At 37.8% G+C, this 14,472-nt stretch overlaps 1 protein-coding gene across 9 annotated transcripts in view; it reads left to right on the top strand.

The window, feature by feature from the left end:
- NETO1 (neuropilin and tolloid like 1) overlaps positions 1–14,472 on the top strand; it is a 308,983-nt gene that overhangs the window by 78,351 nt on the left and 216,160 nt on the right. For 8 of the 9 annotated variants that reach the window (XR_013927178.1, XM_080381154.1, XM_080381160.1 and 5 more), the window contains 3 exons: positions 290–331; positions 449–576; positions 12,578–12,806. Coding sequence is in view for 8 of the 9 variants with exons in the window: in XM_080381154.1 (XP_080237280.1) it covers positions 290–331; positions 449–576; positions 12,578–12,806 (399 nt within the window). In the remaining variant the exon portion in view is untranslated. Of the gene's footprint in view, positions 1–289; positions 340–426; positions 577–12,577; positions 12,807–14,472 lie in introns of all 9 variants that reach the window. The other variant, XM_080381161.1, reaches the window with a different exon arrangement.

Here is a 14,472-nt window from a genome sequence, read left to right as displayed (position 1 = left end):
TAACTGTATTAAAGTGTCATGTGGTTAGTTGTGCGATATTCTTGCTTGCTAGTGTATGAAGAAATATTTTTTAACTCAACCTTCGGAAAGAGACAGACAGGGAAGAGCAGGATTTCGTACCAGAAAAAAACTAGTCTTGCATTGTGTGTTGCCATAGTTTTGGAACACTTCTTATTTCCAAGAAACATATGTATAATTATATCACTGAAGTGCATTGTCAAATTTTAGCACATTGACGTTATAGCCAAGATATTGAACATAACTAATTTTGTCTTTCTCAATTTTTAAGATCCAGATTTTAAGGACCTTGGTGTTTTGAAGCCATTGCCAGGTTGGTATGTTGTTTTGTTTATTTATTTTTTTTAATTTGGAGGCCTTTGCACTCTGCTGTAGAAAATATTTTTGTTTGCTGTTCAGGTTTCATTTTTTCTGGTATTTTGTTATTCAGTTTGTGAGTTTGAGATGGGAGGACCTGAAGGAATTGTGGAATCTGTACAAATTGTCAAAGAAGGAAAAGCTTCTGAAACTGAAGCAGTAGACTGTAAATGGTACATCCGAGCACCACCCCGATCCAAGGTCAGTCCTTCATCCACTTGCTGATTTGCCATTTAATTTAAGAAATTGACTTATCTGATAACTTGTGCATTTCTTAGTACAGTCAGATCTTGTTTAATAACTTTACAGCTTGAACTTGTAAACCATTTTTTTGCCTTCTGCCGTGGAAGGGCAATTTGTCACCTCAGCCAAAATAACCTCCCTTCTCTATAAATAATGATGTGGGCAGTGTTAATGTGCTTTTTGTGCCATAAATAATTTTCTTAAATTCATCTTTAATTTTGCTCATATTTTTAAAGAATCAATGTGTTTTCCTAAGCAGGAGGTAATCTTATCACCTTAATTTTCAATATATTTCAAATACTTAATATAGGGACTACTAAGGAAACACTGCTGGCTCCCTGAGGTCATCATTGTTTCTTATCTGGGAACTGTGAAAATGGAGCCAAGGTAAATTCACATTCCTCTGTATAAGACCTTTATTTCCTTTGGTTTAGAGCCACAGAAAAAAACAGAGAGTGTTCCCATTTCTCTCCCACCACAGCCAGCAAGCCAGGCATTTGTAACGAACAGGAGAGGACTGCAATGAATTTAACAATTCTTGGATTCTGTTTGAGTTCCTCCCTTATCCAGTTCCTATCTTATCGGTTACTATATGGATTGATTGTTGCTGGCTACACTACTGTTTCTCCTCTCTTTGCAACTGGAACAGTTTTGTGCCTCCCACCTACTTTCACTCTGTTAAAGACAACTCAGTATTTTATTTTTTCTAGTGTGTTTTATTTGACAGGAAATATTTTAAAAGCTAGAATTTATAATCCACTACTCTCTGCCATCTTTAAACAAATAAGTTGGTTTTATTATATATATAATCTCAGAACAGAGTGTCCTGGATATATTTAACTGTTTCAGCATTTGGTATTGAATAAGCAGGAGGAAGGCTTTCCAGAATAGAAAAAGTCATTAATATTAACATTGTGAAGGTTTAGGAGAGGAGTTGAACATTTGGCTCATAAAGACTACAGATAAATTATTTCCAGAATATACTTTAATCTCTCTCTCTTTTTACTTTTGGATAAATTCAATAGTCATAGAGGTTTTCGATTAAGTAGATGAGCTTCGCACTTTGCTACAGTAAGTAGCTATAGACATGAAATGACTGGACTGATGAGTTATTATTGTATACATTATATACTTATGTATTAGTAGAAAACAGGTAAACACAACATTAGAGTTGTGCTTATTAAAATCAGCACAATTAAATCAGCCAATAAAATTGTTATATAGTCTTAATTCCAGTTTATGCTTGGTTGGATAGATAATGTCGTGATAATCTTACCTGTTCTAACTCTGAAGTTCTATATGATTCAAAGCCCTGATAGAAGTCCTATGTTTACCTGTAGGATTTATCCAGACTTCAGTCCTGATGTAAAAATACAAATTGTGTAGCTACATAGCCATAAACACAGTGTGTATCAGAAGAATGCCACAGTACCACTGTTAATAGAGGATTAAAAATAGTTTAGTTTAGCTCTTCATGAACTTCTATACTTGCATTAAGTTGTGTTGCATTTCAAGAAATGTATAGCAGCTGAAGAGCATCTGGAAGGGAGAGCAATGAGAGAGTTCTAGGAAACCTGAGGAAAAACGGAAAGTTATTCAATGTCATCTAGAAGATTTTTTTGAAGGAGCATGATACCAGATAATAAAAGGCTTTTACAATGAGGAAGGAGAGCTCTGATGTCGATAGGATAAGTCCTGGTCCTTCACGCCAAAAGAAAGATTCAGGTTAGATACTAGGGAAGCAAATTTCAAATACCAGGGAGGGCATTATGAATGATTGGTGTGGTGGGTTGACCCTGGCTGGACACCAGGTGTCCACCAACCTGTTCTATCACTCCCCTCCCCAGCAGAAAGGGAGGGGGGAGAAAATAAGATGGGAAAAAAACACGTGGGTCAAGATATAGGCAGTTTGATGAAATAATAGCAAAAGCTGTACACGCAGAAGCGAGGAAAGGATGTTTTTCTCTGCTTCCCATTAGCAGGTGATATTTGGCCACTTCCTGGGAAGCAGGGCTTCAGTTACCCCAGTGGTTGCTCTGGAAGACAAACATAAATACCAAATACTAGCCCTTCCTCCTTTCTCTTAGCTATTATATCTGAGCAGACATCATATGGCATGGAATACCCCATTGGTCACTTTGCATCAGCTGTCCTGGCTATGTCCCTTCCCAAGCTCTTGCCCACCCCCAGCCTTCTGGTAAGAGGAGGGGGGAGGTTGGAGAGGCAGTCTTGATGCCGTGTGAGCACTGCTCAGGAGCAGTCAGGGCACTGGTGTTTTATCACCACCTTTCCAGCCACCAGTACAAGCACAGCACTGGGAGGGCTGCTGGAGGGCTCAGCCAGACCAGATACAACTGGTTAAGCAAGTTTGTTTGGACAGCATTGCTAGTGGTCTTAGGGTGCAGGTTAGGTAACAACCTATGAAAACCGAAAGAAACATCCCTAATCCTACCTTTAGGCAGAAGGCTGGGTACTCTCCATGAATCTTGCTGTTCCCATCTTCCCAAATTCTCTGAGTAGAGAGACAGGGCAATATACAAGCACATAAATCAGTGTTTCCCAGCGTGTGGGGCTGACAGCTTTTCCAGCAAGCTATAAAAAAAACCCAGTTTTCAAGGCTAGATTAATCTTAGAGGGGTAAGTCCAATTGAGCACTTGAACATTCTTAGTGTGATTTTTACATATATACACAAATATATATCTGTATGTATACACACATATGGTTATGGTATTGCCATACTGGCACAGGTTGAAAATTTTTCAGATATTAAGGAAGAAATTAGTGGATAAAATTTAAAAAAAACCTTGTATGAAGTAAGATTTACGGTAAGAATGTTTATGGGCCTGATTCAAATGAACTGGAATCTATTGTCATATTTTGCAGTCAGCTTCCTTTGTGCTTATCCAACCTTGAACTAATGACATATTCAGTATAACAATCTAGTGACATCATTCTAAGTTATGGCATCTTGCACCTATGAAAACAGGCTCTCCTGCTAAGAACAGTAAGAACTCAGCAGATGTCTTTAAATCCACATGTTCCTGTACTCTGGGCTGCACAGTTTGTTACTGGGAATTATGCCTAAAAGGCCAGTTACTCAGACAGAATTTGGGTTGGATCTTTACATCTTTAGTTTCTTAATTAAACTGTGCCAGAATGTGGGCTGCTTGCAATTTCATTTGGCTTAAGCTCATCCAATCTAAACTGTCTGCAGTAGCAAGATGCAAGTCTTTTCCTTGGTTTCCAATTCCAGATTCAAGCCAAGTCTGAGCTCAACATAGGAGCAATGAGATCAGTCAGGGAGTATGAACTTGAGATCTCTAAGCCTGAGCTTCAAACAGACAGTCTGGGTGTAATATTGCTCCTATCATCAGCAAGCGGAAATAGGACAAAGGACAGCAAATTTCTTGCACACATTTAAAATAGAGCAATCACTGATTACCTTATAAACACAAAAAATAAAATGCTGAAAATGCATGCAGAACTGAAACTTTCTGGAAGTTCAGAAGACAGCAGAAGGCAGATTAAACACAACTTCAAACTATATGTAGACCTGGAGCCTTCTATTTAACAGTGACTCATTGCAACACGTGTGTTTCTTATAAACATTCAAAGCCAGTTCTGACTGAGTAAGATGGCTGTGGGTCTAGAGTTCAAAAATACTGGGGGTTCTGCTCATTGTGTAGAAGCTGACTTCATACACTAATCAGAGCAAGAATGGAAAATGAAGATGGGAGCTGCTGACTGAATGTGCCAACCTGCCCAAAACAGTAAAGAGCCGGAGGAACCTCCCCATCCCAAAATACTTTACTGTACAACAAAGCCCAGAGAAGGAATGGACAAGTTATTGCACTGGGATTTGAAAAACTTCAGAGATATCATTAGCTACAGCAGTGGATAAGCAAAGAATCTCTATTTATGAATGACAGAGAAGAAAATTAAAAGAATTAGTGTTTTCTTGCTTTCTGTTAAGGGTGAATGTTGGAGGATGATATCAACAACAAGCCTTTTTTTATATTGGATGTGTCAGCAGAGTTTGACAAGGCCCCCCAGGAAGACAGGACACATGTTCATGCTCAGGTAGCGCTGCCTTTGGTGGGTGAATTCCCCATTAAGACACTATTGTGTCGTCCTTGTTACTTGAGAGGTTTTGTAGGGGTGGGGGGGGGGTGGGGGAAAAGCAAAAAAAGCAGCAGAATTTGACAGTAAGAGCAATAAAAGTTTTACAAATATGATGTTCTGATGTTGGGAAACAACCATTAAGCAATACTTATAACTGGAAACTCTGGGCAGCTTGGGAAAGAGCACCCAAACTACAGACAGATAAGCATTAATTTGAATCTGGTTCAGTGGACCAGTCATCTGTTCAGGAGGAATGATCAAGAGGTATGCTTAGACTAAGCAAAAGAGATGCTACCCTCTGTGTGTACACCACGAGAAATGAAATTAAGTTGTAAATTAGTTAGTCAAAGCTATAACTAATTCTCCCACCCCACTTGAGCATGCTACTGGGCAAAGAATGTACCTTTACAGGTTATAGGATGCAAGACTTAACAAAAATCTTAAGAAACTGAAGACTTTAATAACAAGTATCTAGTTTTGACATATTACTGCAATATTCCTAAACCTGAGCTGCCTGTGAGTGGTGACATTTGTTTCCAGCAAAGCTATGGGGGAGAGGCGGGAGCAGGATGCACAGCACACAGGATGGGGCCAGGGTGAGGCCCGTGAGGAGAACTGGGCAGGCCGAGCCATGGCGGACAGGGTGCGGTGGTGGCTGGGCTCGCCTGTGGCAATGGGACCAGCCCCAGCTCAAGCTGGGCAGAAGCTCACTGATAAACAAGGCTAGGGGCATGAAGTGCTAGTCCAGGCATGGCCGACAGGCCCAAGTGGGACCAAGCCAGCTGCATATTTACAAGGGATAGGTATTGCTCCCTGGTAAAGTCTCTGTATCACTTGTCACTGCTTTCATGGTGGATCTTGTATCCATGTACCTGACCATATAGAGAGATGATACTGTCAGTTCCAGGTGCCTGACTTTGAATTAAATGGAGTCTGGAGAGAGACTGGGTTGTTAGCACGTGCATTTCCTGCAGTTAGGAGGAAACACACGGTAAAGCAAATTGCAGGGCTACAAGTCTATATAAACCAATCTGACCAAACGAAAACATTTTCTGTTCTTACATGTGAAGTGGAAACTTGTGCTCTTGGATGAGACCTGCAAAAAAACCCAGTTTAAGCTGTCAGTACTGGCAGACTAGCATAACTTTTGGAGGCTTCTTAATCAGGTGTAGAAGAGAAGCTTTAAGCTGTACACTAAAATTTAATAGGAGCCATTTGAGTGGTGGTTCCTGAAATGTTACAGAAAAATGAAATTTAGAGAGTGAAAAACCTAATAGCCAGAGACACTTTTACAGGCTTCAAATGAGCTCCATCTCTGACAAAGCTCTGAACCTCGCTAACATAATGACAATAATATTATGAATGAAAAAAACCCAACACACTTATACAACATTCCTGGAACAAGGTGAACAAATTAAAGAAGTAGAAAATACTGATTACCTATGTTAAACCTTTAAAATCACTTCTTTGAAACACTTTTGTTAGATAAAGATGTAAGACAAGCGTGTGTGTAGAATCATGTCTGCAGAATCTCTTCTAGCAGGCATGGTAATACACGTGCCACAGTAGCACTGACAAAAAAACACTTTTAGGTTAGCATTAATCTATTCCACTCAGGTATAGAAATATAATCAACCTCAGCATCCTCAAATCAAATAATTGTTAGGAAAAGTGATAAAAAACCTTACTGATTAAAGTATTAAAACATATGCCAAAGAGAACAGCAGAATCAGGATGTGATCTACGGTTTTCAGTGTTAAAAAACAGAACAGCACCAAGGAGCTGTAAAGGTTGTCACTTGCAAGCATTTTGCCACTGTAGGAGAGAAAAATGAGGATAGCTTGACAGTTAGAATTAATGTCAGTTATTGGGCACTCACAGAAGTCTGAAGAAACAAATAGGACAAAGCAAAGAAATCCAGAGAGCTTCACTTGTTCAGGAAAATGGTATTTTGATGTCTGAGCCTGGCTGTGAATCACAGGGTGTTAGAAGTACCATATAAGACTGTCGCCCTTGACAGACAGTATTCTCCAAGCCCCAGGAGAGGAAAATATGAGGTATGGAGTTCTCTGCAAAGCATCTTTCCAGACTAGCAACTGCAGGCCAAAAAATGTCAACCCCCACCCCCCAAATGAACAAAAAACCAAAAAGAACATATTCTTTTAACATTTTTGGGCTGAAGTAACATTGATTAAAAAAACCAACATGTTTAGGATCTAAGCAACAGGAGAGGCTACTTTAGGAGACAAATTCTAAACATTGTTAATGCTGTTTAGGCTGGTATACTTGTCTTCTTGCCTTGAAGGAGATTATTTAATGTTGCAAAATCTGCTTTAACAAACTGGGTTTCAAACTGAGCTTCTCTGGTGCTGGAGGTATCATCTTGAAAGTCCTTTGTTAGTCACATAGGGTTGAATGAGATGCAGAATAAAGCAGGCACTGTAACTGATCACTGAGCGACAGGGAAAGACATCGCACCATTTAGCCCAGTCCCTGTGCTTACAAGAGAATTGACTGAACTTAGAAGCTGAATATGTGAAAACTGAATGTTATGCCCTGATGAAGAGGAGGTTTTTGTCTTACATCTAAATTACTTTTGGCAATTGAACGATGGCTTTTTGTTTGTTTGGTTTGGTTTTAGGGGACTGAATGTCTGTGCACCTATATTAAGTCTGATACGCTGGGATATGGTTTGAAGTTTTTCCTGACTGCCCTGATCAATCATGTTGTCAGCCCTAACCTTCATTGACTGATTAAAAAGCAGAACTCATCAAAATTATTCACTCTGAAGAGATTATAATCTGACCATTTTACTGAGGTGATATATTATTCATAGTTTACAATCATTTTTTTTTCCTAATATATACAGAAAATTCTGTTTTCAAATTTAAATTTAAAAAATAGTAAAACTTAGACAGCATTTCCTTTTTCATTCTTATGATGGCAATAAAAACCTTAAAGGTGACAAGACTGTTATTTAAAATATAATGTGACTGGGTGTAAATTACATATGTCAAAGTTGCAGTGAGGCTTTATCAGTTTTGTTGTTAATGGCATTGGCATTTGCAGCGACATCTCAAAACTCAGCAAAAGCTAATACCTGTGCACTAGCAACTTGTTCTAAATAATGTGGAACTGATCATTTGAGGAAATTGTCTTATTAAAACTTTACAACAAAAAATGTGAAAGAAGAAGATATGTTGCTTCTTTCAAATAAGATGTACTCTTCAACAAGAATGTCCCAGTTGTGCTAAAATAATGTGTCCATATCTACAGAAATGTTAATTTCAGAAATTCCCATTGGCATCAATGAAAAAATGCTTAATGAATGCAGATAGTGGCATTTGAGTTTGTGACCTCTTTTTTTGTTCATTTGTTTTCTTTAGGGAAAACAATGTTTCTTATCCATTACTGGTAGAAGTAATGACTAAGATCTCAGTAAATGAAATAACTAGAAAAACTGATAATTTTTCTCTCACTTTGTGCTTAATTTCTTTTAGGGAGATCCACATACCAGTGAAAGTAGTGAGAATATTGCCACTGAATTCAGAAAACCATGTATCAGGAACATTTTGCCTTAGATAACAGTTTGTCATAAAATCAGTTTTATTCTTTCCCTGGGGAACTCAATTTATTAGTCATTTTCTTCTGCCAGTGTGGGTCTTACAGCCAGTGACAGGAACAATGGCAAATATATAGTAATAAAACCATAAAAATTGGCATAGGCGTGCAGATACAATTAAATTATTCCAGCTATTTAAAATAAAATCTGATCCAATATCAGGTTGTCAGTTTGTGCAATCAGTTTCCAGTTTTTAAAAATGCACTGCAGTCTGAATGTATAGGTCTGATCCAAATAAGTAAATGGAAAGATACCCACTGATTTCAGTGAGTTTTTTATCAAGTCCTCATTACTTTATATAAAGATCTAATAATAGTCATCTCCAAAGGAGACTATGAGAATGAAACTCCAAGTCATCTCAGAATATCAGGAATTTATTTTCTCTAATTTATGAAACTTCATGCCATTGAAGAAGGTGCTATTATTCCTCTGAAGGGTGAACATAGAATTTTAAGTCAAATTTCTTTCCAGTGGTTCCCGTACCTATCAATTCTATATATGTTATGATCTTAGCTGAATTTATCACACACAGGAATGAACTGGTATGGCCAACAGCAGAATTCATGCTTGAGAAAAACTGAAAGTTGGCTTCTTCACTGAAAGAGTCAAAGTGAAATGCTAAGTTATTGTTCTCTTGATTCCTTCTCAGCATTTAGAACTGCTACTCTAAGAAATATTTCATTATTTTATAAGGCTAGCATGCCACCGGAAACTAGAGAATGTCAAATGATAAGCTCAGAGAAATAAGACTTTGGCTGTATTGTTATATGAACAATTTATTTGAAGAGATCAGGAATAATTGATGAATGCTGGAAATGGCTGTGAGAGCTGGCATTTTGTAACCACAGTTAGCATTAGAACATTTCTGGTAAGAATGGAAAATGCATTACTTCTCAATGCTGAAATGGGATACCCTATTACAAGATAAATGTTTGCCTATATATATTTATACATACATACATACATATGTATAGGTAATTGTATATCTATAAGACAGCAGGGTAGAAATAGAGAACAAGTGAGCAAGCATAAGAGGTTGTTCCCCCACTATGTCAAGTATAGTTTTAACATTGTTCTGCAGTTAGACTAAGGCTTTTTTTTTTTTTTTTTTTTCCTGGAGTAGGTAAGAATTCTCCTGAAGAGTGGAATAAGATAAAAAGGTTATATATGTACATGGCATTATATCTGTACAGTCTGTCATATCTATATATGATATTTTGCAACATACAGATGGTATACATATGATAGGCATATATGGCATTAAAGTAATGATTCATGACAATATTATGTTGGAAGGCTTCTGTGCTTCTCTGTAACACATTTATCTGACATGCTTTGTTTTCTGGAAAACAGTTCAGTCATGTGTATACAACGTTTCGTATAATCAGCTGCAGAAGGTTTTTATTGCATTACCTGTGACAAAGCTGACAAGCGCCCATCTGAAGCAGGCTGCTTCCGTTAGTGGAGGAAAGAAAAGCAAGGTGTACCTTTCTCCCCATTCGAAGTGAAATTTTATGCAGAGATGGACAATGGACTATCTCAGCAGCTTTACAGGAGAAGCTGTGTATCAGGATTTCACAGTGCCTGTTTCACTCTGTTTTGAGCAGGAGCGACTGTTCTCTAACACACAGAAGCAGCTGTCTGATGAGAGCCAGCTATGGCCAGTTGCTAGATGTGGGTATCGTGGTGCTACCTCTTCCCATACCTCCATCCCTCATGCATAGTCTTGCTCTGGCAGGACAGTAGTGTGCTTGTGCCAGCTGGACCCAAGGAGCTGCTAATAAAAGAGGTCTTATCAAACCATGAGAGTGAGGAGTAAGAGCCCATCACACATTGCCCACCCCAGTTCTGCATTTGAGTCACTGACTCATCCAAAGTTCTTGTCTGTATTTTTCTCACTGGCCTTTTGCTGCTGTTTTTTGTTTGGTTCCAGTTAATTTCTGCATGTTTTCATACACTTCCTATCAGAAGTGTAACAGTTACTAGGAATTAGCTGGCCGTGAATGTCAGCAGTTCTGCCTTCTGGCCATGGAAGTGGCTGATGCTATATAAACAGAAAAAAGCAGGAGCCACGCTGAAGATGAGGTTTACCTGGGAAACTAAAGTAGTCAGATAACAGCAAAGCAGAAATTATCTGAACAGCTGAAGAACACCAAGAACAAAGATTTGGAGCTCAGTGGGTTAAGGGTCAGGTACCTGAGCAGCTGGGGAAGGGAGGAAGAGTGTAGAGAATGAAACAGAGACTTGGTAAAGGGATGTAGCCAGTGCAGAGGGACTTCAGAGATCCATTTTCTGAAGTCAACAAATCTTCAGAGTTCAAAACAAGCCTTTAAATATGACTTCACCAAGGAAGTAGGTGACCTGCTTTATCAGGAATGGAAACTACATGTTCCCCAGTAGAAGAGGAAATGGCAAGACTTTTCAAGACAACTTGTTTATAAAAAGTGGTGGTTACTATGAGAAAATTTCAGCAATGCGAGGTGACTGAACTCTAGTAATTTTTCATTCCAGTGCAGGGGTGGAGCAACCAGTAAATGAAATTGTAACCACTATAGAAAGTATTCCTATTACTTTGTGTGTTGCTGTTAATGTTCCATTTTGTGGAGAATACAAACAGCTTCCTTGATTTATAATATTTAAAAAACATGGTGAAAGTAGAATTCACTTAACAGCAATTTAATTGAAATATATTCCTCTGAGTTCTGGAAGATGGGAATGTTGGAACATAAGTAAGGATTACTGTAAGAAATAACATTAGAAAAAGGTGAGGCAAGCAAAATGAAGCTTACTTACTATAACAAATTTCATGTTAGTAAGAATTGTTTTACAAACATTCTTTTCAGAGAGACTAGTTGCAAAGTGTAACAAGGAATCAAAATGTATCATAATGCACTATCTGAAAAGGTTCATTTAAAGATATGAGCTATTAGTAAAAGTGTCAGACTGCTTAATAGCACATAATTCTCAAACTATATGAGCTTTAATATTTTAATGAGGTGAAGTGGTGAGTCCTGTTGCTACTACAATATGCTATGTTTGTGTACTTTGTGCAAATGCAGAGAAGGTTTTTAAGCAATTGTTCTGTCATGTAAAAACCTACCTGAAGTTAAGATTATTTGTAAAGAAGTATATCTGGTGTCTAATACAGTAGTTTCTTTTTGCTTATGTTTTCAAATGAAGATGCATATAGCTGGATGCTGTCTATGTTTACTGGCTTTTTGTGCTATTTCTGCCCTACTTCACCTTTCCGTATCATTCTCCTGAAGTCTTCTGGGTATGCTTGGCAGTTTGATTATGTCTCACGTGTCTATTGAAAATATTACTTGCCTTCTCTGTTACTGGAATATTTGATGTTGCTTGTATTATCAATTGCTTTTAAAGTGAGTGGTTTTCCCTATTAAAGACCATTTAGAGTTTTATATCAAATAATAGCATTTTCTTCTCAACCCTGCTACTTTATGAGTAGATTTAAAGACTTCTTTGCAAAGAGCAATACATCTATTACTTTTTGAGAGAACTTAGCTTGTATGTAAGAGACATTTCCTAAAAAAAATTCTAGGTTTCAAGCAGTTTCCATGAAGTATGCTTGATTTCAGCCCTGTTAAATTATGAAGATATATACCATAAAGCTTTGTTTAGAAAAGCTGAGATGGTGGCCAAATTGCCTGAGGAAACATGAAAAGATTAATGACTGAGTTTTGCCTGGCTCCCAGATTCTTACTTCCTGAATCAGTGTAGCTGAGACATATCATAAAGATGACACATATTGACTCTGGGGAGGAAGCAGCAATTATTTGCCTTATTATTTTCCATGTCAGGCAAGTAATGGAGTAATATTGTGCCAGCCAGCGAAAGAAGAAATGTCTAGCTTGTCTGTTCTTCAGCTTGAAGGACTGCTGTACATACTTCTCAAACACGGGTATGTATTTGGAGATTAGGACCTTACTGCAACAAATAATAATAATAATTAGAAAATCTAGATCTTCTGCTAGATTCTACTTTGAAGCAAGACAAAATACCAGGAAGTATAAACACAGTATTCAGTTTCAACATTAGTGTCCTTCCAGGGAAGTGGCCTATGAATCACAAGTTCCAGAAAAATAATTTTGGTAGTAGTGTTGTGTAGTCTTTCTCCCACAAGGTAGAACAAAGGTGTTTAATGTTTGTTTAGTCATTCTCAAATGTCTTTACACGTTGCCTTTGTTGTTTCATAGATCTATTTGCGATTCTTGGACTACGAGATGCAGAATTCCAATGAATGCAAAAGGAATTTTGTAGCTGTCTATGATGGAAGCAGCTCTGTGGAGGATTTGAAAGCAAAGTTTTGCAGCACTGTTGCTAATGATGTAATGCTGCGGACAGGTCTCGGAGTGATCCGCATGTGGGCAGATGAAGGCAGTCGAAACAGCCGATTCCAAATGCTCTTCACATCTTTCCAAGAACGTAAGAACCTAATCAATGCATCTGCCTTTCAGTTTGTTAAATGGTCCCAAAAACTGTTAATGTTTTCTTTATGCAGAGTAGTCACTGAAAAATGTTCCCAAACAAGCTATGTAAATTTTCAGAACAGTTTTTTATGCCAAGCATTTGTAGTGTGCAATAATTTGTAGCGCAGTAGACAGAGCTCAGGATTCAGAGAGAGCACAGGATTCAAAGACAGGAAGACAGCTATGAGTAGTCACGACCTGCCCTGTCATAAGACTGTGACTTTTGTCTGATCCCCAAGCTACTGGGCTGCTGTGTCTTTTTCGTTACACAGTGCAGAAAATAATACAGCTGTGAAGGTTTTTATCAAGCCTAATCCTTTTCTATTAATTTTATTTTTTAGGTCTCATTGTGATGGGCATTTGAAAAATACCTTATGATTGTTTTATCACAGCTGGTGGGTGTATTTGTGCATATCCCAGAATGCATATATCAATAAACATATAAGTCAGATACTTTTAAGCAAAGAATTTAGTTGTTGGGTTGGTTTTTTTTTATAGTAACAGGAGCTTTCTAAAAGTCTTACATGTTGTTTTGGTTAATACTCTTTCTATGCACCTTGCCTGCATTCATACGTTTAAATGATTTCTGGACCCAGATAATAAGGAAAACAGGCTTTGAAAGAAACGAAAGGTAGTTCTACCCAGTTAAGAAAAAAAAAAAAAAACCAACCACCAAACAACCAAAAAACCCCAACCAAACAAATAAACCACAAAACCCACTCAACAAAATGCAATAATCTCATTAGCTTAAAATAACTGACTCAGGTAATCACTTGTGAAAGATATTGATTTGTTTTCTTTGATGGAAATAATACCGGTCCCTTGAGGAAGGAGAATATGCATTTATTTTCACATGCTGATTCATGTCTATTTTTAATGTATTTTTTGGTTTGTGCATCACATGTCTGACAGGAAGATTCCTGTGTGGCTGTCAGTGGTTGGAATGAAGGTGCACTTCTACCAAACACGTTCTTCATCTGTATTCTGTGTGTGTGTACCCTGCAATGAGGCAATGAGACTCTGTTGAAAGCAACCTCTGTAATTCCTTAATTATGGCTCTGATTAAAAATTTCTGACAGTCCATGTGCCTGAAACTGCATACGCCACTGTATTCTCACATTTCAGCCTTAGGGTGGATTATATTTTTCTTGTCTGTAAATCAGGCCAGGGTCTAAAAGATATTCAGAACCCTCAGCTGAGATGATACTGCCCTTCTGTCATTTCTGCAACTGGAGATGTCTTGAATATTCAAGATCTGATTCATTTTTTTCACAAGGCATCCTGATCTGTTACCTTAGAAACAACTGCATAGACATTGGAGGTTCATAGCGTATAAAGAACTGGAGAGTGAAGTGCTATGATGACTAACTTGAAATGAAGGTTTGAATAAGTGTGTGTTTGCAAGGCTTTCATATTTTAAAGGAAAATAAGGAAAAATGTGGGCTTTTCTCTTATAATATTCTAAGACGTTTACCTGACATGCTACATCTTATGAGCTAATCCATTCTTGTAAACAGACGATAGTTTATACTGCATGGTATTCTGACTGGGAAGTTGAAAATATTAACATGATGTGTTTTCTCTAAATTTATTCTGAATAACCATTGTGCACTAAAAGCTGA

Source organism: Falco punctatus (assembly GCF_963210335.1).
Source record: "Falco punctatus genome assembly, chromosome: 3".
Lineage (NCBI taxonomy): Eukaryota > Metazoa > Chordata > Aves > Falconiformes > Falconidae > Falco > Falco punctatus.
This window is presented reverse-complemented; position numbering and strand designations above follow the sequence as displayed.